This window comes from Aspergillus tanneri (assembly GCF_003426965.1).
Source record: "Aspergillus tanneri strain NIH1004 chromosome Unknown AapTan_8_pilon_pilon_pilon, whole genome shotgun sequence".
Taxonomy (NCBI): domain Eukaryota; kingdom Fungi; phylum Ascomycota; class Eurotiomycetes; order Eurotiales; family Aspergillaceae; genus Aspergillus; species Aspergillus tanneri.
In genome coordinates, this window is record NW_022984635.1 from 501,644 (window position 1) to 526,739 (window position 25,096).

General features: G+C 47.9%; 6 protein-coding genes across 6 annotated transcripts; 3 read left to right on the top strand and 3 right to left on the bottom strand.

Annotated features, from left to right (window-relative positions):
- Positions 1 to 1,220: 1,220 nt before the first annotated feature.
- ATNIH1004_010785 (putative leucine permease transcriptional regulator (SAC3)) lies at positions 1,221 to 9,318 on the top strand (the record flags this gene model as incomplete). The annotated part of the gene is made up of 10 exons (XM_033575353.1): positions 1,221 to 1,670; positions 1,725 to 2,199; positions 2,249 to 3,064; positions 3,120 to 4,229; positions 5,548 to 5,864; positions 5,920 to 6,099; positions 6,157 to 7,117; positions 7,263 to 8,222; positions 8,277 to 8,621; positions 8,678 to 9,318. 10 exons carry the CDS (start codon positions 1,221 to 1,223, stop codon positions 9,316 to 9,318), a joined length of 6,255 nt encoding a protein of 2,084 aa, XP_033421208.1.
- A 649-nt stretch (positions 9,319 to 9,967) lies between these two features.
- Positions 9,968 to 11,168, top strand: NTA1 (putative protein N-terminal asparagine amidohydrolase; the record flags this gene model as incomplete). Its single annotated transcript, XM_033575354.1, has 2 exons — positions 9,968 to 10,139; positions 10,219 to 11,168. 2 exons carry the CDS (start codon positions 9,968 to 9,970, stop codon positions 11,166 to 11,168), a joined length of 1,122 nt encoding a protein of 373 aa, XP_033421209.1.
- Positions 11,169 to 14,144: 2,976 nt separating this feature from the next.
- Positions 14,145 to 15,083, top strand: CBF1 (putative HLH DNA binding protein (Penr2); the record flags this gene model as incomplete). Its single annotated transcript, XM_033575355.1, has 2 exons — positions 14,145 to 14,679; positions 14,731 to 15,083. The coding sequence occupies 2 exons, from the start codon at positions 14,145 to 14,147 to the stop codon at positions 15,081 to 15,083; spliced, it is 888 nt and encodes a 295-aa protein (XP_033421210.1).
- A 1,313-nt stretch (positions 15,084 to 16,396) lies between these two features.
- Positions 16,397 to 16,852, bottom strand: ATNIH1004_010788 (putative extracellular cellulase CelA/allergen Asp F7-like; the record flags this gene model as incomplete). The annotated part of the gene is made up of 2 exons (XM_033575356.1): positions 16,397 to 16,639; positions 16,682 to 16,852. The coding sequence occupies 2 exons, from the start codon at positions 16,850 to 16,852 to the stop codon at positions 16,397 to 16,399; spliced, it is 414 nt and encodes a 137-aa protein (XP_033421211.1).
- Positions 16,853 to 17,902: 1,050 nt separating this feature from the next.
- ATNIH1004_010789 (exocyst subunit SEC8) lies at positions 17,903 to 21,915 on the bottom strand (the record flags this gene model as incomplete). The annotated part of the gene is made up of 7 exons (XM_033575357.1): positions 17,903 to 19,036; positions 19,089 to 19,234; positions 19,291 to 19,426; positions 19,465 to 20,094; positions 20,153 to 21,138; positions 21,201 to 21,374; positions 21,471 to 21,915. 7 exons carry the CDS (start codon positions 21,913 to 21,915, stop codon positions 17,903 to 17,905), a joined length of 3,651 nt encoding a protein of 1,216 aa, XP_033421212.1.
- A 568-nt stretch (positions 21,916 to 22,483) lies between these two features.
- Positions 22,484 to 25,005, bottom strand: ampp (aminopeptidase P; the record flags this gene model as incomplete). Its single annotated transcript, XM_033575358.1, has 10 exons — positions 22,484 to 22,731; positions 22,789 to 22,833; positions 22,884 to 22,968; positions 23,019 to 23,853; positions 23,911 to 23,956; positions 24,019 to 24,240; positions 24,304 to 24,365; positions 24,430 to 24,595; positions 24,689 to 24,748; positions 24,810 to 25,005. 10 exons carry the CDS (start codon positions 25,003 to 25,005, stop codon positions 22,484 to 22,486), a joined length of 1,965 nt encoding a protein of 654 aa, XP_033421213.1.
- Between the last annotated feature and the right edge of the window lie 91 nt (positions 25,006 to 25,096).

A 25,096-nucleotide genomic window follows, 5' to 3' on the forward strand; every position in this document is an offset into this window, starting at 1 on the left:
AATCACACCATTAAGTTTAATAGTGCCGAAAGAATATTATATTATCGTTTCTAGAGACTGGTATCGGTTATATCTTTTTCTTATCTGTGGGTTTATGTATTTTGGATGGATTGATATATGGCTTTTCTGGTATTTCCTTAGTCTCTTTGCCTTTCATGCCAGTATCAAGGATTATGTCAATGTCCCACTTGGAAAGTGACGATAAGCTGGGATATTTGTCCTTTTTGGGTAATCATGTAGCTATTCAATATTTGCATGTTTATCATCTGATTGGCAGGTGACAAGCCACCGTGACTGATTGTCTCGTTGCCTATCAGTCTTCTACGTAGGTAGACAGAAAAGGGTTTACTGTATGAAGATATAAAGCAAGCAGCACGTGAGATCCCTCTGCAATAGTATCGCTCATTATAATTGCTCACTCCTAACCTTTTCACTTGGTACTTCTCCAGATGTTCCCGGCGTCATCACTGTTTGCTCTAGCTTGAGCAAGTCTGCCAGTCACTATTTAAATTGCATTCTGAGGTTTTGCGAAATATTCAGGAAAGGAAACGCATTTCAGGGTATAGGGCTACTTTTATGGCTTGGAAGTCTCCCTTTCTCGTACACTATTATCCTGTCGGGCGTGAAAAACCAAGCCTGGAAGTTGTAAGTTTGATATAATATGGTCGGACTTCGTGTATACAAAAGACATATGAAGACACAAGTTATATTAAATTACTTATTGGCGCTGTGCGGAAATAGCTAGCTACCACAGGATGAAATAAGCTGTTTACAAATAAGCAAACGATATCTACCTAAGATGGGATGATCTACGTCAGCTTGAGGCTGCATACGAGTCCGCTCGCCAGTAGCTGTCATTGGCGAGGCTGAAACGTCCACTAGCAGAACTCTAGAGAGTGACTCCCGCCTTTTTTTCGCTCATATCCCTGGGTTTTTCGTATTCGCACAGATTGCTGATGGTCATCTCATTCCTACTAGGCTGACATGAAAAAGTGCATTATTCGGATTGGTGCGGAAGGTGCCTACGAAGAAGCCTGAAAATCTCCAGCTGGAACCTGCTTTTCAAGACATCACGGGGTCCTTGATTCGGGTCTACGTTTGTCGTTTGTCCGAGAGTTGATAAGCGTGCGTCACTTGGTCAAATAAATTTAAATATACTGGCATATTTCTAGATATGTCTAGGATGCGTGCAGCGTGAAGCTTCTTGTCCCATATGCACTATGCGAAAGAGAAATATATACTGCGTTGTTGTGGCGGCATGGCTGGAAACATTAGTATTTGCTGTGGCCAACACAAACGACCAGGTTGGTGTGAATATTGATTACGGCACCTTTGACAACCCATCTGCTAGAGTCCGCCCCCGATTCCGATATTGGCTTCCAGATGCAAGTGTGAACAAAGCCATCGTCCAGGATGATATCGTTTCGGCTGGCTCCATCGGTGCCGGTGGTGTTGAGTTTCTTCCCTTCTATAATTATGGAGGACAAATCGGACCAACTGATCCTCGGTGGGCAACCACTGGATTTGGAACAGAGGCTTTCAATGACATGTTCCTCGCAGCGCTCGAGGCGCATAAAGCGAGCGGACTGGTGATGGATTTTGCCCTTGGTCCGAATCAAGGCCAGGGCGTGCCGGCAGAAGCGGACAATGAGGGACTGCAGTGGGATTTGGTAAGCCTGTTTGTTTTTCACATAGAGTATCTGAATTCCTACTAATTTAAAAAGTCACCGTTTTCGGTAGAGGTCGCTACGAACAGATCATTCCAGGGCGTGATACCTGGCTGGGGAACTGGGAAATTAATTGCCGTTATTTCAGCAGAAGTTCTGTCCACTAGGACTGTGCCTTTACCTAGCACAACTGGCCCTCTTCCCGGAACTCAAACATCATACCAACAGCTGACTTTGAAACATGGTACATTGGAGGATCACGTCTCCCAGGTTTCGTCAACAGGCCATGCAAGTATCAACCTGCCCATGACCCCACGGAACTCTACATATCGACTGTTTGCCTTCTATCAGTACCAGACCTTGCATGAAAATCTCCAATTCAACAGCACAGCTTCCAGTACAATATTTGATAATGGCTCGTATATCGTTGACCACTACAGTAGCCGGGGTGCCGAGGTGATCACGCAGTTCTGGGAGAAATATATCCTTACACCAGAGATCAAGAAGCTGCTGCATGAAGTTGGCAATTATGGTATACTCAACTCATTTTGGCCTTGTTTTCCTTGTACTGATTGTATCAGCCTGGGAGGATAGCATTGAGGCAAGATCAAATATCTCATGGACGCCATCATTGCCCTCGTTATTTGAGAAAAAATTCGGATATTCCTTGAAGACTGCCCTCCCTTTGGTTATGTTTGGAAATAATAATCCAGGGATTCAGGCAGGAAACCCAGGAGAATTTCAGTGCCTATTAGACACACCCGACAGGGGCCAAGGATATGTGAATGATTATCGAGAAGCCCTGGGTATTGGGTATCGCCAATATCTGCAAACACTAACCTCCTGGACGAATTCCCATCTGAAGCTGCAAATGTCTAGTCAAGTTGCATATAACCTTCCCGTGGATATCGAATCCGCTGTCCCGTTAGTAAATGCACCCGAATGCGAAAGCCTTGGTTTTCTAGACAGTGTCGATGCATACCGTCAGTATTCTGGACCTGCAGTTCTTTCCGGGAAGAGAGTGATCTCGAATGAGATGGGTGCTGTTTTAAGTGAAGCTTACCAGTATACTATAGCGCACCTTCTGTGGTCCATCCATCGTGCTGTGGCTGGAGGTTTGAATCAGTTCGTTTTGCATGGCCAAGACTACACAGGTAACTATTCAGGGACTACGTGGCCGGGATACACCGCATTTGCATATCTATTTTCTGAGCAATACTCAAACAAACAACCTGCCTGGGATCATGGATTCTCTGCGGCCCTTGATTATATTGCGAGGGTGCAATATACTCAGCAGATCGGCAAGCTTCGCACTGATGTTGCAGTCTATAACAAAATGTCGACGACAGATCGCAAGTATCCAGTCATATACCCTGATCGTGACCTTCTTGAACGCGGTAGGACTCATCCTGATAGTGAGCAGCACTATTTAGAACTAATATTGATGCACAGGGTACACTTATAGCTACCTTTCACCCGACAATTTTGCTCTGCCCCAGGCAAAAGTGATGAATGGGATGCTGGCACCTGAAGGACCATCGTACAAGGCTCTAGTCATTCCCCACATTTCTAACGTGTCACACAGTGGTATTCTCAAAGTCCTAAAATATGCTCGACAAGGGCTACCAGTGATTCTGAGTGGAGGGGATCCGGGGTACTATGCCTCTCATATGGCAGGGACTACAAAAAAAACGAAGGATGCAATATCTGCCCTGAAACGGAACAAAAACGTCCATAGTGTCCCTGCGGGTGGCGTAGCCGACAAATTCGTATCTTTAGGGATTCTCCCAAACGTCCAGGTGAAGGCAAATGGGACTTGGTACGCGACCTGGCGCGATGACGAGGTTAATAATGTGTCATACTGTTTTATATTCAATGACGCCAACGATTTCACTGTGGGCACAATTGACGTCGACACAATTGACACCCCTTATGCCCTGAATCCTTGGACTGGCAAACAGAAACCTCTACTGGTGTATCAGAAATCCGGAAACCGCACGACCATCCCAATTCGTCTTGCGGCTAATCAGACAGCTATGTTTGCCTTCAGCAACAGATCCCGACGACCCGTTCCAGGTGTTCACGCCACGCAGGCCCCCTCTACCGTCATCGGCTATGGGATCAACAGTAGCGATAACACTGCTGAAATTCATGTTTCATCCGGGGATTGGGATTCTAACCTCACCATTTCCGATGGAAGAGTACTTAAATCTCTCCCCGGTACTCCCCCGCATCCAGAAATCAAGTTTTCGCAGTGGACACTTGTTCTCGAGCACTGGGAGGCACCTGCGAACCTCTCTGATGCTTCCACTATTGCCGTAAAGCGTAACACTACTCACAAACTTGACTCCCTGGTTTCATGGACCGAGATCCCTGCTATTGCTAATGTCTCGGGCATTGGTTATTACAGGAGTAGCTTCCATTGGCCTCCGCTAGCCTCTATTTTATCCTCTGATGGGGCATATATCCGTTTACCCAAGATACAGCACGCAGCGCGAGTGTATATTAATGGGGAGAGGATCGAACCACTCGATCTTGCAGCTCCACAGGCCGACATTAGCAGTTATCTCCATGCGGGGAGGGAAAATGAAATTCTTGTCGAAGTGCCCAGCACGATGTGGAACTACCTAAGGAGCTTGTTTGACCAACTCAGATTTTTTGGAATGCCAGCTTCGCAACTTCTAAATATGCTAAGTGGACTTCCAGGAATGGTGGAGAATGGCCTAATTGGGGAGGTTGAGATTATGCCTTTTGTGAGATTTAAACTTTGAGTTTCTCTAAGCCAGAGATGAGTGTTATGTTGTTACAGAATGCATGTATGCCTATGTACCTTTTAAACATGCCATGTTAACTCTAGACGGATAATAAATTATAGAATAGATGCTAAGATAAACTTAGTACAGAGTAAACTGTGTGAATATTGCGGTCCTGTCTGTCCAAGGATCAGCCTTAGCCGCGCGGCAAGGGCGCTTGAGCTCCATTGGCCTTGGCGATCGGTCCAAGAGAGTCAATCCATCCATCTTCATCCCCTCGCCCTCATCGTAACTCCAACGCAGTCAACAAATACCCTGAACACCGGGAAATCCTTTTCTTTCTTTTTGGAATTTTTTTTTCTTGCCGTTCAACCGTCCACCTTGCCAACGCAAAGCCGTACCCCTGCGCCGTCAAGATTCTCAGTGTTTCTAGCGACTCGTTGCAACTGTTCTGATTCCTGCGATGCTCCCAAAGATCGACCGAGCTGCTATTCTTGCTGATTAGAGTACCATCCGATTTGCGACTTCTTTCAAAGGTACTCCGCCACACATCTATTTCCTATCTGCGCTTCGATTCGTCCGTCTACACTTTATCTTCATGTCACTATTCTTTGTTTCCTTCTCTTTACTCGATATTCTGTCGCAGTCGCCTTACCATGATAAATAACTCTCCTGCCAGGCCATCGAGGCTAACCTTTCTCTACGCTCCTGACAACGGTTTCCGAAGGTCAGCGCGTTTAGGATATCACTTATCAACCTCTTTCGTTCCAGCCACACGTGTTTCTACCACTGGAAATAGGAAATAGGACTAAAACGGGACCCGGGGATAATACAATATTTGCGTTAAATTAGACCATCTGGGTACTCCAAAGAGGCGTGACTTGGCTGCGTCCACGGCCACTCCGCTGCTTGCGGCAGGATGGCTGGTCCGCCGAACCCTTTTGCTGGACTTGGCCAGAGAGGTGGGACGACGGGAACAGTGGGACGTGGTCGTGGGGGAGCGCCTAGCTGTTCAACTACTCACCAAGCTGCAAATGGAAAGGGGCACCGTGATACCAGCAAATTTCGCGCTCGTGGGCGAGGAGGAAGGTTGAATCGTGGACATAGTCGCGGAGGGGCTCCTGCAGGAAACACTTGGCCCAAGCCGGAATCACAGACGGAACTTATTGGAGCTGCTGCTTCTCCGTTTGCCCAGTTGAAGCAAAATCAGTCATCTTCTGCTCCCCGCGGCGGGTCGGTTTCGCAACAAAAATCAACATTCCCGGATGGAAGAGAGTCGTTCGGATCGTTTGGGGTAGCTTCCGGTTTTAATGGAACTACAATTGACACGAGTAGGGATCCTCGGAAGCAGCATTTCTCTAACCCGATAAATAAGACCACTGGATCTGGGGTGAACGTTGAAGACGCTAGTCTGCTACTTAGTTACAATGATCGCTATGAACAGGTTCGTTTCTCTTGTAAAGTTGAGTGGATGGACGTACTAACAGAAGTTTGGACAGCTCAAACTCGACCGCGCTAAGGAAAGAGAGAAGGCGATCAAAGCAGGACAAATGGCGGACCCCAATCAGCCGATTTCTTTGAATCAAGCCATTACGCCCGTTGGGACTTGTACTAGTATGTGTCCGGAGTTTGAGCGAGTGGAACGTATCGTCCAAAAAATGGTTGATAAAAGCGAGAAGGTAAGTATAATGGAGTAAACAGGCCATGTTCTACTTGCTCTAACTTCATGCCACCAGTTTCTTCACCCGTCGACAAATTCTTTACAAAATATGGAAATGAAGATGCTCAAGCGCTTTAGGAGATCGGCTGCAGGGTACGATGAGCAGCTTCCATCCGATATCCGGACCCCAAAGACTCTACTCCAGACTATGAATTATCTAGTGCGGCATGTTCTAGGGGGAACTGAGCCTCTGGGACTAATCCATAAATTCGTTTGGGATCGAACCCGATCGATACGCAATGATTTCTCAGTCCAGCAACTCACACAAGAAGAAGATGTCAAAATAGCGGTTACATGTCTCGAAAGGATTGCTCGCTTTCACATAGTATCGCTGCACCTACTTTCCAGCCCTGCCAACCAAGAACCCTTCGACCGCCATCAGGAACGAGAACAGCTAAACAACACCATGTTATCGCTCATGTACTACTATGACGACAACCGGGACCGAGTTCATTTTCCGAACGAGGATGAGTTCCGAGCATACTATATTATCTTTTCCATTCATGACCAACGCCCAGACTTGGAAGCTCGCGTTCAGAAATGGCCTGCGGAACTGCGGAATTCCCCCCGAGTCCAAATGGCATTGGAGCTTCTCGCGGCTGCCGGCAACACTTGGGAATACCAGGGTACCTTGGACGCGAAAAGGCCTAATGCTATTGCTCAGGGATTCTACACCCGCTTCTTCAACTTGGTCGACTCTCCTGGGGTATCGTATCTGATGGCCTGTGTTGCCGAAATCTATTTCAACCATGTGCGCCAAACTGCCATTCGTTCGATATGGAAAGGGTACTGTCGTTATCCATCTTCTCAGCAGCATAAAAATGAAGAATGGACAGTGAGCGAGTTGACAACCGTCCTGTGCTTTGACAATGAGGACCAAACAATCGAATTCTGCGAAGAACAGGACCTGGGATTCGCCGAGAATGCTCAGGGCCACCGTTATCTCAACTGGGGTAGTCGTCCCGTTGATTCAGTTGGTACGTGTACCTCTCGGCAATAATATCACCTGGCGTCATTGCCAGACGCCTCTCTTTTCGCTGTTTCCCAAAGATGAAACAATACATTTTGAGCCTTCATCTTGCAGTGCAATTCATTACCTCGACTGACCCTTTAAATCAATAGCTTTCCAGCCATCGTCGGACCACTCATTCTCGGAAAGATATGTCGAATCAAAGCGTGCGGGCAGAACCCTGGTTGCGATCATCCTTGGTCTTAATATAAAGGAGGCTGCGACTTTAGGAATGATTGAAACCTACCTGTTACCGCAACGCATACAGCCAGGGACTGCAAATGATGATTCTCTATTTGTGAGCGATGACGACAACAAAGTCCTACCTTCCAGCCCCCAGCCAAATGCACTTCTCGCCAATGGCCCTGCTACCAGTGACTCTCCGGTGTCTGCCTCTAGCCTTGACAATTCCTTCAATGAGTCGTCTGAAACACCGGCCAGAGACGAAATGAGCATAGTCACACAGGCGCCGAAAACATCTCAGCCTGGCGAATCGAACCTGTTTTCCTCGATATTTTCTACAGCCACACCAAAAAGCGTGTTTCCGACGCCTGCGGCTCCTAGTCCATTCTCGGGTTTGACTTCAGTATTTACGAAGCCGTCTGAGACAAAATCAGGGAGCTTTTCATTCTCTGCCCCTCAAACCTCTCAACAACCCGCTCCCATATTTCCTGCAGGGCAAACTCCTTCCACACTACTAAAAGACGCAAACAAGGCTCCACTATTTCCTTCTGTGGCGCCATCCTTTGGAACCCAGAACCCTTTTAGCTTAGATAAAACAGCATTCAATTCGCCATTTAACAATACAACGGCCCCTGACAACACAACCAAACCACTTTTGAGTGTTACTGCTGGCCAGTCTCCTTCTGGAACTTTCGACGGAACCAAAATATCTACGGCCCCTTCGAGAAATACCTCCACTTTCAACTTTCCCAGCCAGGCTACAGGCTTTGGTGGTATGGGCGCTCAGCAGCATCAGCCAACTCCTTTGGCATTCTCGCTGAGCAATTTAGGAAACACGCCAGCAGCCTTGTCTAGGCTACCTAGTTCATCTGCTCCAACGGAAGATGAAGGTATAGTAGTTTAAAGCAACAATTGCACCTAATACTCTGCTAATAAGCTCGAAGGGAAACCGGCTTTTTCGTTTAGTCCGGCAGCAACTACATTGTCTAATTTGACACCCAAAACGCCTGCTGCTGCCTCGCCTAGTGTTTCAGAAGCAAAGCCTTTGGAAAATAAGCATATCGATTCAGATACCCATAAAGTCGCGGATACGCCAGCTCTAACTCAAGAGCATGCTTCGTCTCTCAATCATAATATTATTCAACGGCCTGAATCCTCTTCACTGTCAGGCAGCACGAGCGTGAAGGCCTCCGATGTGTCTGTAGCATCTCAACCTTCTACCGACTCTACAAGTGTAGATGAGTCTTTCGCTTCTCTTACGGAACAGACCACCAGCGAGGACTTACCTTGTACGTCACTTTCTAAAAATGTGTTGCTGTATATGGCTGACTGTTTCGTTTTCTAGCAACCGATGTAAATGATCAGCGTGTTCAATGGATAGAGGCATTGAAAGAGGTAGCCGAGAAGCGACGACGAACGTCTTCTATGAGTCGTAAACGAGCACACGATGACCCAGAAGAAGAACAGTCAGCAGAAAACGGCTCCAAGCCACCCAAAGCCTCGAAACCAGAAGTGCCTACTGCACGTCCCAAGTCCATGGCTCTCTTCTCTACCAAACCTTTACCGAAACTTCCCATATTGGAACATATTGAGGCCTTGGTTTCCCGGAAACACTCGGCAGAACAATTTGAGTCACCAAAACCAACCCAAGTTGACGAGGATGAGATACTCCTGTCCGCAGCACGTATCGCCGCCGAGACTTTAAGAAGTGGGCCCAAACTTTTAGACAGCTGGTCTGTACCTTCTGAGCCCCGGCACTCTTTTAGTCCGCATAGCAGCTTTTCGTCATCACTTTCTTTCTCACAAAGCCAGTCTCCTCAGTCGTCTCATGTCAATGGGTATGATGTGGCATTGGCTCCCGATACGGACTTTGGGTTAGGCCGTACCATGTCACGAACCGAGCAAAGGATCCGGTCAACCGGAGGGAGGGGTTTAGCATATAAACCCTTGGACTTTACGCCTGAGAAGAAGCGAAAGTCCAAATAAATCGTCGCATTCAGGCATTCCGGTTGAGAAGTCTATTAGTATTGATAGTAGTGGGATGTGTATTGCATTGCGTGGTGGCGTTGTTTGTGTGGTCTTTTACTGTTTGCTTAGGCAAGCTTCACCTTGTATTTTACTTAGTCATTTGTATACTTCCATTCCCTTTGGACATCATCGTGCATGGCGCTGGAATATTTTGTGTTTTGATTATGGTCTGGATTCTAGCTATAAAGGGCACAGGGCTGTCAACTACTTCCTCGACTTCGAGTTCCTACCACATAGAGTACACTACTAGATAAATTTATCACAGAAAACTGTTGCTCAGTCAGCAAAATACAGATATCACGTGATATAAACTCCCAGCCAATTAAAGCCCAAGACAGCAATCGATAAAGTGACATCAAGTGCCCACAGGAACCATCTCAAGCTTATTCAGTCCACAGACTCGACGCGAATAGATATAGAAAACAAGACAGCCACCATTTATTCTGTAAAGTCTCCTAAGCCCATACACGTTGCGCTTACCCCGAGACGTATTCTCTCAACATTGATCCGGCCATATCCTATTCGCTGCGGCTCTAAGAGTCTCGCAAGCAATCGCTATCGCACGCCTAATCCTGCGCAGCACGTATTTCATGGACAACGCAGGCAAATGAGAATAGCCACCTTACAGTTTGCTCCGAAGTTGGGCGATGTCGAGGGCAATATCCAGCAAGCCAATGAATTATTACAGCATGGCAAACTTCTTGGATCAGGTGGGCCTGGGACTGGGATTCGAACCTTGAGGCCGGATATCCTGGTGTTGCCGGAGTTGGCTCTGACAGGTGAGTACTATGTAGTTCAATAGGCTGGTTGTGTTTATTTTATCCTTTGAGACGATACCGGGACTCATTTTCTTTATAGGGTACAACTTTCCATCATTGGATGCGATCAAGCCATACTTAGAACGCATGGGACAGGGTCCATCCACCAACTGGGCACAGGAAACTGCGAAACAATACCAGTGTAAAGTCTGCGTGGGGTATCCCGAGATCGAGAAAACAGACGCCACTCAAGGCAGCCCGAGTGGCGAGAAAGAAAAATGCTATAATTCTCTTCTGGTGGTTGATGAAAACGGAGAGGTCATTCTAAACTATCGTAAAACATTCCTATACTACACGGATGAGACCTGGGCTGCAGAGGGGAACGCAAAGCGAAGCTTTCATGAGCTCACTTTGACGAATAAGGGCCAGGGTCCGGGGTCCAAAGTGGCCACTTCATTTGGTATATGCATGGATATCAATCCGTACCGCTTTGAGGCACCGTTCACAGATTGGGAATTTGCAAATCGGGTGCTTGATTCTAAGACCCAACTGGTGGTGCTTTCCATGGCGTGGCTCACGTTGCTGAGTAGAGAGGAGCTGGCCTCTCTCGCTAACAAGCCGGATATGGATACTTTCAATTACTGGATTCAACGGTTTATACCTCTGATCAGAAAGAAGATGGGCCATGATTTCGACATCGATAATGCCAGTGAAACCGAGTCAGATAGGCGAATAGTTATAGTCTTTGCCAATCGAGTTGGAGAGGAGCAGGGGTCTGATGGGGCCAGCCTAGCTCGGTATGCGGGAACGAGCGCTATCATTGCTATCAGACAGCGATTGCTGCCTGTATCTGCAGATCAACGGTCTAAGACAAGGGTGGAGAAGTCCCCGGATGAACCCGAAGATGGCGACAGGGCCAAGGAGGAGATGCCACCGATGGACGTGAAGATTCATTGTTGGAATATGATGGGCGCCGCAACCGAAGGGATTTGTTTCGCTGATACTACTACGGATCCGAACATAGTTTTTGAGTTAGTGAGAAGACTTTAACGTCGATAGTGCTTACTTAGCCCTCGCATTAGTGGCGTCTTGTTTAGTGGTCATACTATCCTTTATGTTCTCGTAGAGACGATGTCATGAGACAGTGATAGTATGCATGCTACAGAGCCTTCTCGACTAGATGAGACTCTTAAGAATATACTCTTTGCAATCACCCCAGTCCTGATTTCGGAAGACTGTATTGTAGGATATCCTTAGTCTATGGGGTTTTTTTTTTTTTAATATTTATCTACCTTTTATTATTTTTTTTTTAAAAAAAAAACATTCTGACGCCTTTCATTCTGTTGAAGCTGATAGACAGTCGAGCAAGATTCCAAGCCAAGTCTTACGACTCAACAGCGATCATGTGGGTCACTTGATAGTCATCCTCCTGGAGATATATCCATGTGACAAGATATCACGACAGAGACGAGGAGACTTCCAGTCTCCATACCCGCTAAATAACCTTCCGTTGTATTCTAGGAGAACAAATACTGATAATCAGAGCCCTATCTTAATATTCGGCGCTGTAGCTACCGCATGACCCCCATCCGTGATCGGCGACTCATCAGATGGACTGCTTAACAGGCAGCCGTGGAAAACGGCTTCAATATGTATGCAATCCTGGGGGGATCCACACAGACTGTAAACTTCCAGCCTGCTCCATCATCCGTCTGAGGACAAATGGGAGATGGGCTGTGTCTGGAACTTGGGTACCGGTGTACATGTGACACCTGGTCGGATGAAGTCACATTCTTTTGGAGGCGCAGAAAAGTACGCGCATTTTCTAGAGCAGTTGGGCTGGGTGGGGGATGATCATTAATCAGAGTTGATGATACCATAGGGCAAGGCAGTTGAAAAAAATAAAAAAAAAAAAAAAAGGTATGGCTTTAGGTAGGAGGCAGAAACTCAGTAGAGAAATAGCAGATTTGGAGGGGTTTTTGGGGCAGTAACTGAGACAGACCATCACCACTAGGGACCATCTTCTTGAAAAAGGGACTGAAATAGTAAGATATATGTCTGTCAACGCTTTCCATTTCTGTCAACAACTCCCATTCTTCCGATCCGCCGTCCTCTGAATAAAGGAAGTGAGCCGTATGGATGGAAGGAGGGGGAGGAGGGAACACAAATGCCGCCATGGCCCATGTGCAGACTAGAAGATCGGCCGCTAAAAGAACGCAGAAGCGTACTATTCACGATGGTCATGGACTGTGCTACCTACCAGGAACCCAAGGAGGGTCGGGCCGACCGGGATAAGCAAGCTTGGGATAGTGATGCTACTCCAATGATGAGGTTCTGCAAAGCAAGGCGAAGTGGCTCATTCGACCACCGTTGGTCCATACGGGGCGGAGACTAAGATCCTTTGAAGGACGCATGCTTAATGTAGCATTGTACTGTACCCCGAGATGTATGCACATACATACATACATACGTACTAGCCTCATTTAGCCTGAGCTCCTTTTCATGAAGTGCGCTGACTTTGCGGAAGGTTGGCCGCCACCACGTGATTATCGGGTGAACCCCTCCTCCGGCAGCCGGGTCCAGCAGCCAATTAGCAGCGGCAACGGGCCCCTTGGCTGAGGAGGGGGCACGGGATCGCGGCACATGACATCAGGAGAGGTAAGAAGGAGGGCAGAAGCATCCAGGCGGGTGGTTGATAAGTGCAGCTTGGGGGCAAGCAATGCAAGTACAGTGCTTCATGAGTTCTGCCCGACAAGGCGTTTTGCGACATAGTAAATTAACCATACTCGATCATACCTACATCCTGAACTTTTTGGGGGTGTTTAGCCTCGGGCGCATCAGGTGACCCGGAACTGCACTATTGGAGCGCCACGCCCGCCGCAACCGACGGAAACACCTCTTTTCTTTTCAACCCTCAGGCCAGTCAGTCAGGCCCTCGCCACGTGAGCAGTCCCTCTCTACTCGACTTGCTCGCTCTACTCTACTCCTCCAGGTATCCCTTCTTTCCAGGGTAATTTCTACCACATCTTTTTTTCTCGGTTTCAAGTCCTGCCTGGCCTACTGTCGCTGAATTGGAATTTTCCTTTTCGACCGTTTCTCCCGGGCTTAAATTTCGTTTTCTTGCTCTCGCGACCGAATCGCGATCTTCCTCTTGTTGTTGCCCGTGGCAGGTGACTTGCTGTCAGGTGATAGACAGCCCATCCCAAGAGTGAGTTGGTCTCCTTCGCTTTCCTTGCTGTTGCTGCGACTGCTGCTTCACTCCCCACGCCCCCTTCCCTTCTGTCTGCTGCCATCTGGCCATCAGTGGTCGTCTCTGGCCTTGGTTTCCCGCTGCCCGCTGTGATCCGGCTGTGAGGGGGGTTTGTGCGCGACATTCCCCTTTCACCCTGGTTACGTCGGTCGCAGAACCGCCATGACGCGTTGCTAATAGGGCCTTTGGACTTCTGAGATACTCCCTGTTGTATTCCACCCCTTCATCACAGTGCTTTCTCTACCTTTGATGGGATTTACATAGAAGGGTATTGTGGGAAATCCTACCTGGCGCAGCTGGGATTCACAAACTGCTTGATGTTGTGGTGCCTGTTGGTGGGTGCGGAGATGGGCGCGTCAGCCCAACGCGTCGCCGACTCATGTTTGACCCAGCACCTCAATCATGGTTCCCTCGATGATTGATCAGATTCACATAATTTCTTTTGCTGTGAATGCTGCTTTGCTTCCTAATATTGATGTTACTTTCTCTCTCCCTTTTAATTTGAAGTCCCACTATCTCTGTTGGTATATATCTTGAGACCTTGGCCTTCTGCTAGGCCACGCTGACATTGTGTGAACAAGCCAGTATCACTAACCTTGAATTTGACTGAGCAGAATCATTGGTGATATTAAATTCGAAGTAGCAGGTTTTTATACAACCTTTCTGGGTTGTGCCTTGTTGAACAGGTATGGTTTTGCGTCTGGACTCAACGATGGCCAATGCATACTAACCTCCGTTGCTATTGCTAGGGCTGTTGAACCGTAACTATTGTCATCATGTCCGATCCGTCGCTGGGTGCCTCGGATGGCAATATGCCCAACAAGCGCAAGCGTGAAAGCACTGATAGCACAGGTCCGGATGCTCAGCGTCTGAACCGTTCTTCCAACGGAAGCAACGGCGCTATTCCCGGTCCCGATGCCCAAGCAAACTTCGCTCATAGTTCTCTTGGCTCTTATGATCATCATGGGCTTCCAAACACTGCTTCTGAACTCAACATAGACCAGCAGATTCTACAGCATGTCGGCCCCCAGAATGGCATCTCAGATGACAATGCCCTGACCGCTAAAGCTGCCCTGGCCGCCCACAATCCTCAGAACAAATATCCTCCGCCACCAGATACGGCTTTTGATAATAATCTTACGCATGGGTTGTCATTTGGAGATGAGATGGGCCAAGCTATTGGCTCCGCCCATGGGCACAATTCCACCGCTGCGGCAGTATATGCGGCGCGCGAAGCCCAAAGCATGAACCAGAAGCCCTCCGTTGGCTCTCCGGAATGGCATCAGATCCGGAAGAACAATCACAAAGAGGGTAAATTAATCTGACCATGTAAAAAATGGTTCTATACTGACTGGCCCCTAGTGGAACGTCGCCGTCGTGAGGCGATCAATGAGGGAATCAATCAAATCGCTCGTCTTGTTCCGAACTGTGACAAGAACAAAGGTGCCATCTTGCAGCGTGCGATTGAATACATCTGTCAATTGCATGATGAAAAGAAAGCCATGAGCGAACGATGGGAACAAAATAATATGACGACAAGTCATGCCATCAATGAGATCAGTTCGCAGAACTCAAAGTTAAAGGTGGAGGTGAATCGTCGAGGGGACATCGCCATGAAGTGGCTGCAGCGCTGCCGTGATGCTGGCCTAGAATTCGACGACTATGAAGAATCAAAGGAACTGGAACCTCTCGAGGTTGACCAGGGCCAGGTCTGATATTTGGTTCGAATGACATTGCTTAAATTTACATTCTCTCTGCAGTGTGTCTTCTTTACGGTCTTAAATGCGCTACGACTTGTTCATCATCTCGGAGGCTGAGATTCTCACATGATCGCTATTTCCCTTTTGTCTTCCTACTTTCATCCTTTCCTACAACTACCCTTCCGTATCAGGTTTCATTTGATTTTGCTGTCGGATCAGTTCGGTATTATTATGTTTTACCCTTCTCTATTTGAAAGCACAGTTCTCCTTGCGCTTCCCACCAGACTCGTGCGTTCCTGTGATCGGTTACACAGTAATCTTTTTAGCCTGGGGTCGGTCTTCTGTTTTTCCTTTTTCTCCTGTCTGATCTTCTCTCCTACTTTGATTCTTTCTGTATGTTATCTTTTGTCCCGCTTTTTATTATTTTCAAGGATGGGCTGGCGAAACTATGGCTGGGAGTGTTTAATCCGGAGGCTCGGAAGCCTGCGATATCGCGGCGCGTTATCGGGAATGCAAGTTGAATTTTCAAATATTAATCTCCGTAAATTGTAGTTATGTGTTTTCTTGTCTATCCATGGTATGTATCAAAACTTAATCATAGTCCAGATTATTCTTGAGAGGTACGGAGTGGATGACAAAATATACAACATATAAGGTCACTAACGTTTTGTAGGATACTAACAAATCTAATAAACCGCAAGAGCGAAAAAAGCGAAGGTTTAAAGCCAACCGAAAAAGAAAAGTGAGGAGGGAGAGACGAAAAGGAAAGCCAGACTGCCTAAGGAAGCTATACCACCACACATCACCAATTTCATCCTTAGTGTGGGAGAACAAAGAACCCAGCTATGTGCTTATTTTTAGGATCAAATCAGAAGAAGTTATAGTAGCTCCCCGTGGTCTTGTGCAATGTAATATCGCCTTCGGTACTGACTTCTGGCGAAGGAACAGGTTCCTTGACCTTGACGATTTGCATGGAGAAACAGTGGACAGAGGTACCTTACTTTGTTCTTCAACGTGATGGGGGTCTCAATGTTGCGGGGCACGAAGGACCAGTCGATGTCGACGATACCTTCTGCTTTGTTGGATAATTTAGAGAAGGCGGATTCGAAGACACTGGATGGATTCACATTCGGGACATTTATATCTACTCCGTATTTGGGTTTTTGGGTTGGTTTTTTGTTCTTTATGTTTGGGGCTTCCCTTTTTGATGAATCTGGGACATAGGGAGGCTAAAGAGATATATAACGCACTATGGCATTGACGCTGTTGCCGTATGGCCCCTTCACGGATACACAAACACCACACAAGGCAGCGTCGTTCCAGCGGGCTTAAGAAAGAGCAGTTCGGAATGGGTTGGAGGGAATGGTGTAGCCGCTGAAAGAGCAGGCTCCTCCGGCTACACTGCCGCCGTAGAAAGTAGGCTTGCCCGAGTTGACTTCGCTTAAGGAACTTCTGGATAAGGAGCCAGGGTTAGTGATGGAGTTGACTGTGGTAGCAGCATGTATGGGCTCGGTATTGGAAGTAATTGTTGGGGCGGCAATGGGCTTCGATGGGTCAACGGCCACCGTCGGCTACAGCTTAACAGAAATAGAAGAGATCGAAGTATCTAATACAATACTCGACTCCACGGGCGGTGCAAAGACAACAGGAGCCTCAGTGGTAACAGATGGAGTGATTTCCAACAAGGTCATCGGGGCTGGGGGAGTGATGGTTGTATTCTCTGAGACTGTAGAAGAGGACTGGATGGAAATGGCCAGATCAACGGAAGTTAGAGTAGGCTCCATGGTGACCGTGATGTAATGGACGCTGGCCGTATAGCCTAGTTGGTACTAGCCATTGTCGTTGCGCCGGAATAGAGAGCTGGCGGAGGCCATTGTCCCTAAGGCAGCAATACCCAGAGAGATCAAGGATTGATATTTTATGGTTCGCAAAAGAGGTTGGAAGATGCTTTGACAAGAATAGTACGTCGCAGGCAACGGAAGTTAAAAATGAACAAAGGCCTGTGCCCGTTGAGTCAAATTCAGAATGATCGGACGTGCAGCCAGCACCGGAAACAATGAAATATAAGGAATGGACACTTGGATATCGAATCCCAGGACGAAAATGTCTCCCGTTACGGACAATATTTCAATGATTGTGGAAGGAGAGATAGCAAGAAGCAGCAGGGAGAGAAGATATACTTATTTCCCTTCGATGGCCCTCGGGGCAGTCATAAACCGCCTGACGCCCGCGATCTACAAATTAGCCATCCACGAAAACAAAGTATTTAGTGGCATGTCTTAAATGAAGCATAAGCCCTATTTGAGAACGATGGCTGCCAGATTTGGGGTTTATCGCTGGATAACTAAATGATGCCTCAATCTGAAATACCGATTGTGAATCAAGTCGGTTCAGACCCCAACCCAAGGAGAGAGTTGTGCATCATCACTCACTCGACTGATGGCTCTAAACGCTTAGCTTTCTGTTGGGAAATTAAACTACACGGGCCTAGACCCACTGTAAGCAATCAGTGCCTCTGGTAGAAATGAAGCAAGCGCCAGGAGTGATGAAGCCGGTATTGAACACGGATAAATTGTTCATCGGACAATTTCCGGGTGTATGAAAAGTCAGATATGTCATTGATATCTATGTTCCTGCGGTAGCAGATTGGTTGATTGCCCTGTAATCGCAGGGCTGGAGGACTGTAGTCATCGTCATCGCTCTATTCCTTCGCATATCTAGGTATAATTGATATGTAAAGTCGCATGTAACTCTATTCCATTGAACCCAAGGGAAAAGCCGGTCCAATTGGATAGATAGAATGCCAGAAACTCCGCAACTTGAAAAAACACCCATCATTTGGAATCCCACATGAATTCATTCAGTCTTAGAAGGGCATCAGCGCTGGCTTTCTTTGCAACCATGAAATCCTCCCGGTTCTCTGCGCCTCTGGGACCCAGAAGAACATCCGAGAAGCACAGATCCACGAGTGCTTTAAGCTCATCGTAGGTGAAAGGCTCTCCATTACCTGCTGCCAGCGCTTTCTCACCTTGAGTGGCAAATGCGTTCTTTTCGTCTTTGGCATAATCAAGTGCCTTTTCGGCACCTTCCAGGAACCAATCTAGGAATTTAGCGCTGCGTGGAAGAGCAACGACCTCGTGGTTAGCGGCGGTATTATTATAAGGTCCTTCCGTGCTGGGAGCAATGATGATATTCTTCAGGTTTTGTTGCAAGACAAGAACGTCCAACTGAAGTCGAAGTGCCCCGTTCTCATTCATGGCGCCGATGTGACGAGTGCTCGAGACGAACGCCTGGTCGATGAACCTGGCAAGACCCGATGTAATGAACCATCTTTCTGCAGACCCGAGGTACGTCGAGATATTTGTGTCAAACGAGATTAGATCGTTGTTCAGCTCAAGGACTGCGGGCGATGCTGCCGTTGGTTGATTCATGACGATATGCCACCAGTTAGTGTTTGTGTTGGGGGAAGGTGTCGCGGGTTCAGAACTGCATTTATTGGGAGGATTGGGTCCGGCCATTGTTCGGGTCAGCATGTGAACAACGCCGCATCGAATGTCAATGTGCAAAGCGAAGAGACAGCTTAAAGAAAGATCAAGTAAGGACTGGAGAGTTGTGTCAAATGCAGTAGCCGTTTCTGGGTTCAGCGGGAGATACACCGGTTGAGTGACGCTGTCACGCCTGGTTTTCATGGCGCCAACCAATGTCCATCGGCGGTTGGTTGGGCCTCTTTCAGGCTGCGACTTCTGCGATTCAGAACTGTATTGTGTAACTTGGCGCAGTTTTTTTAAGATGACTTGCAAGCCATTGCTTTGGCCGCTGTCAGTCATATGCAACGAAATAAGTGACTTGGGGATACCTACCATACTATTGTAAAGTAGTGATAGAGCAACAACTGTTTTCGGATCCGAAATGATGTCATACGGTTCCAGGGGCACGGCATTGGTGCGCTTAAGAAGAATTTGTGTTTCCTGCGAGAGTTAGTTGATGCTTGACCGGCTGTTTAGTCAAGATATAAGTCACCTTGTCGATGAGGTCCCCTCGGTCTTCGTCTACCCCTTTCCACAATCTACTGACCAAGTCGTGTAGCTCACCGGACTCAGCAAATCGAGCCGCCGGCTTCATCTGAACTTCGCCTTTATCTCGAGGAGCAACCCTCGTAACAAGAGCTTTATAGACATCGTTAAAAATCGTACCAGATAACCAGGTTTTCAAGGCACCCCACCTTTATACCATCCGCAGCACTTGTCATAGTAGGTTACTATCTGCGTTATGAGGAGCTGTGAGAATGCCTGGTCATGAGGAATGCTGGAGAGCATTTTACTAAATTCTCTGATGATAGACATGAACTTGACCGTTCCCTGGTATTTCTCCAAGTCAGCAAATGCTGTGCACATACGGGAAGATTATGGCTTGCCTTGAAGACTGGCCGTGGTGAAACAGCCGACCACTGGGGTTCTTCGGTGAATGCATCCGGCGCAAGGAAGCTGAGAGTGCACACATCGGTAACTGTATCGTCCAGCTGCGGTAGAAAGACATTGACGAGAAAATCGTCCAGGAACGACGTTAATGTGCTCATGGCAATATCGGATTCCACGGGAACAATTTCCTTCAAGCGTTGGATGAAAGAGAGCGAGGGTGGGAGAAGGAGACTCATGTTAAACACACTCGGTTTGAGGAGAATCTTATGGCCAGTGCCTGAGTTTCCTTGTTTGGACTCAGAATTATTATCTGTAGAGGATTTCTGCCTCGACTTAGATACCAAGCCAGGAACAGAGGCGCGAAGTATTTCGTCTAGTTCATCCTGCTCGGCTTGTATCTCTGTCGTTCCATCTGTCTCTGATAGTTTGAACATTTTCTGCTGTTCGTTAGCACGACTACTAATTGCCGCCCATTTATGGCAAAAGGATACCTTGTTCTTGTCTCTATAGCCCGAATAAAGCTGACGCCTGGTGTCCGAGTCTTCAGCTCCTGGCCGGAGGGAGGACTCTCCATCGGTGGCCAAATAGTCGTGCATAAGGGATCGGATCTGTTTATATAAAGCTACCATCAGAACTCGCAAAGTATTCGTACGGATATCTACCTACCTCACTCTGGTAGAGCTTCCACAGCTCTTTGAAGCCACCCACAAGATTGCTGCTTTGGGGAATCCCCTCGCGTCCCACAATAGCCACTATTATGTCGTGAACGACGCGGTGGCCTTCAGCGATTGCCTCGAACTTAGCATACAATGCCCACAAGAATTCCGATAAGACATAGCCCCGCTTCTCGATAATTTCTGTAGGCAACGCCGACTTGCTGTCTTCAGATCCAAAACCACGGGCTGGATTTGGGTAACGTGCATCAACTTCCGCGTTGGTTTTGTCAACCACTGCAAAAAGCTCAACCGGGAGACGCTGTTCAATCCGGTCCACTGCTATGTCCAAATTGCCCATCTTGTTTAATGCCTCAACCAGAAGTCGGATATAGTAAAAAGTGTCGGCCTCCGGGTTCCGTGAAGAGTCCTCTACCATGGGTGTGCTGGCATCAAGCTTCGCGAGAAACCCATACACAGGTCGCTCCCAATTGCCCATTCCAGCCCAGCTGGAGGTTCCACTGTTGCCTTCACCCTCCGATGTCGGTGGTTTCCATCGACCAGAGCAGTAAGGGGACTTGAGATATAGATGGTCATGTAACTCCTCAACTAGAATATCAGTAAGTGATGTTTCTTGGTTGGTAAAGTAGGCCCGAATGTCTGCCAGGGCACCGATATTGTCCAAGTCTGAACGTCGCAAAAGCCGGAATGCGTTGTGAAGCACTTCCACGGCAGCAAGGAATCGCTTGTCTGAAATCAACGATTCCAGCTTCTCTGGGAGAGATTGGATTTCCTGAATCTGGCTAAACAATTGGATGATGTCGTCATATTTCTGGGATGATGTAGCTAGACCCTTCAGTTCGGGTTTGGTAGAGAGTAATCCCAACTTTGCTTGTTCTAGGGCAATTTTCAGGTTGCGTACCCGGCCCTGTGAGCTTTGTATACTTGACTGGATTTTATGGTAAGTGCCAATGGAGCTATTAAACCCCTGGTGGTGTTCTGGTAAGAGACCGTTTTAGTATCAGTGGACGGGCGGTGAAGCGAAAGTTGCGAGAACGAACCATTGACAACAGACTTCAGGGTCTTTTGGATCTGGCTGTGCATATTCAGAAAGTCCGGCTCGCGGTCTGCCTTTCCCAGAGTGCTTGTATCCATCAACTGCAACGCCACCTGTGCTGGTACACAGTCATCAGCTGCGACGAATGCCCATTCGCGCTGGATGGTCTGTAGAACGCCTGCAACAACCATCAGACATTAGTAATTAAGCCTTGGGAAGTTCATAACACAGCTAGCAAAAAAGTATAAAACAAAAAATTAGCAGGGTGTCAAACCTTCCGTCGCTTGAGGCCCTCCTGCTGGAGTATTGTCCTTATCTCTATCCCTCCCTCTCTCCCTCGAACGGCTGCTACTACTTCCCAGCCAGGTAGTAGCCTCTCCATGCGGTCGACCATCGCGGGATCTAGGCGGTCGTCTTTCAGTATCTACATCGCGTTCGCGGACACGAGAACGCGATGTGGAATATTCGCGGTCCCGATCCCATCGATCGCGGCGACGGTCGGGAGAATGGGGCGGCGGTAGTGGAGGCTGCTGTGAAGCCTCAGGGTCCAAGAAACCTCCATATCCACCGGGGCGACGTTCTCGAACCCCTCCTGCTCCGTATCCGTTTACCCCCAAATTGCTGCTGCTGCTCCCGCTGCCGTATCCGCCATCGGAACGATCGTACCGGCTGGTGTCGGAGTAACCGTACCCGTTGGCGTAATCGCTTCTTGCACTCATGCCAAATGCCTCATATGCTAGCAAACACTATGCGATGCAACTCGGAGACTGATTGCGGAGATATCCGGGGAAGCGTTTTGGGGAATCGGTGTTGTACTCCGTACTTTGTCGTTGATCAAATTGTTTGTGTCCGAGCGTCAGCGCGATAAGATCAGGAAGGGGAAGATGCGAGCATGATCGTCCTCGAATTCGAAAAATGGTCGTGACCGTGCGAATTCGTCGGATGGTACGGAGGCAGAACGGGAATCGTGAGTTGGAGGGAGTAGAAAGGTAAGCAATGAGGACATTTGGAGGTGGCTCGCGATTCGTTCTCCACAGCAAACCAGCCACGTTCCGCAACACTGAATTCTACCAGAGTGGCTGAGGATCGATGTTTAGATATACTACATACTACGGAGTACATATGCCCTCCATCAGGAGGGAGCAGTTATCATACATTTTATTGGATTCTTCTGTTCCTAATGATATGGAAAGTATCTACCTAGTGTGTCCATCGTCTGCCAAACTAACGTTAAGGCCCAGAAATGAGGAGCATGCGGCCAAGCATGAGATACAATCATGGTAGCCCTCATTTGGAAATGGGCTGAGTCTCTCGCTCAAGCCACTTACGTGTGTACTCATCGTTTGCGAAAAAGTGCTGAGTCTTCTCCCAAATCTCCGCATGGTAGTCATTTACCCATTTAATTTCGCCATCGCTCAAAAGAGACGGCTCGATCAGGGTGCGACCCAGAGGAGTCATTGTGACATGCTCGAAGCCGAGCCACGGCCTATCACCAAAACTGTGCGTTGTTTGCACTTCCCGCGCCATTATGATATCTATATCCCTTTGTCAATCTTGTAGTTCCATGCATATGGCGTCATTGTGTGACCTACTCTCAATGCGGATTCCAAACTTTCCGTCCTCATAAAATCCGGGTTCTTTAACGGTCAGCCAATAAACTTCTCTAGCTCGAATCTATGTGCCATACCATCTGAGATAACGTTCCCGGCTGCGATCGGAACTTCGGTGTACTGGACGCGGGTGCCAACACCCATAGGCCCCTCATGCACGTTCTAGAAGGTGGTCAGTGGGCGATGGTTCTCATTTGAATAGCAACACCTACCAGATAAGAGCCAACCCCGTGGCCAGTGCCGTGCAGATAATCCAGGCCTTCCTTCCACAGATGCTGTCTAGCAAGAGCATCAAGCGCAAAGCCACTGGTGCCCTTGGGGAAAACAGCAGAATCCAAAGCGATAACACCCTTCAGGACAAGAGTGAAAGCCTTTTTCTCGAATTCAGAAGGCTGCCCGAAATGGAATGTTCTAGTAACATCGGTGGTTCCATCCAGATATTGGGCACCGGAATCACAGAGATAGATCGCCTTGGGATCAATGACGGAGCAGCTTCCTTTCTCGGGCTTGTAATGAATGACTGCACCATTGGGGCCCGTAGAAGAAATTGTATCAAAGGAGAGACCCACGAAGAGATCATGCTTGGACCTAATTTGTTCCAGCTTGTCTGCAGCGTCGACCTCATCAAGGGTAGTCTGTTTGTTAACCAATTCATTTTCAAGCCAAGCAAAGTACTCAGTCAGAGCAGCGCCGTCGCGGATATGACATGCCCGCATACCAGCAAGCTCCACGTCATTTTTGATAGCTTTAGCATCACCAATAGGGCTACGGGCCTCCTCGACGTGCTCTTCACCTCCTAAGCCGAGGCTAAGGGCCCAAGAAGCTTTGTTTGATAGAAGAAACTTGGACACTGGTACCCCAGCTTCTTGCTTCCTAGCCTCACTGAGAGCCTTGGCATCAGCAAAGATAGTGTTGTACGGTTTTATAATGACATCCTGACCAAGATGGGCTTTAACCTCAGGTGTCAATTTATCATCATCAATATAGAGTTCTGCTGTCGTAGGTGTGATGATGGCGTATGAGAAGAACACGGGGTTGTAGGGGATGCTGCCAGCAACATATTAGCAGGCGAGAAGTCTGATGCATAGGCACGCATGAACGTACTCATTTCCTCGCAAGTTGAACAGCCAGGCAATCTCATCGAGCATGGCTGTTATTTTTCTTGTCAGTCATCAACATAAGCTGGATTATAAGAAGCCGGGGTTACAATACAGATAACGAATCCAGCATTTTTCCGTTTCTCCAATTCCTTTCGCAAATCGCCGATCTTTTCCTGGAAACTCTTCCCCGCGAATTTATATGGGTGTACTTTCACCTGCTCTTGTGGAGCAGCAGGCCTCTCTTTACCCCAGACCAAATCAACCAGGTTCGGCTCTACTCCCACCAGCGATGAACCGCTCTTTTTAAGAGTCTCGGATAGGCTGCGCGCACCCGCTATATGAAATCAGCTCTCCAAGGTTCTTTATTTCACATAAAAAGCGTATATTATGACCTTACATGCTGTGATCAAGGCGGGGTCAACACCAACGACTTTACCACCGTCGGCTTGTTCGGTGGTCCTAAAAAACATATACCTAGTCAATCCGTTGTCCTCTAATATCGTATCAATTGCATGCGCTATACCATTCTTGCCAAGTTGGAACACCTTCTACACCCCGTTTAAGGAGCTGCCAATTGCTGTCAAGTTGCTTTGCAGCCTGATTGAAGTAGCGACCATCAGTTGACAGAGCGGCTTTGCTCATGGAAATAATGGCAGTTCCTGCAGACCCCGAGAAACCGGAGACGAATTCTGCAGAGATTCTGAGTTACAAAGATGTCCAATAATAACCGTGGAGCTGAATGGTATCCAAAGTACGTAAGAACAAAAGGGCGAGATTCTAACCTCGACGGCCGTCACACGGGGCGATATATTCCGACTGATGGCTATCTTCTGATGGGACGACTTTGGAAATGGTGAGAATAACATCCTATTGGAATGACAGATTGGGATTATAATGTCATACTATATACATCAACCTGGTGCTCCTGCATTAACTGCCTCAATTTCGACAGCCGTTCGGAGGTGTCCACGGTCTCCATGTCGACGGCGTAGCGCAAAACAGAGGTGGAAAAAAATCGTGGGGGGGAAAGAAATAGCTGTCGAGCCGATGGGAAGGATGATGACCAACGAAGGCGAATTGGAGGGCGAGAAAAGAGCATCGACTGCGGGTTTGAGGAAGGAGCGATGCAGGTGTCCGGGAAGAGGTATCCCAACTTGACGCACTGCAAGCACAAGCCTTTGGAATGTTAC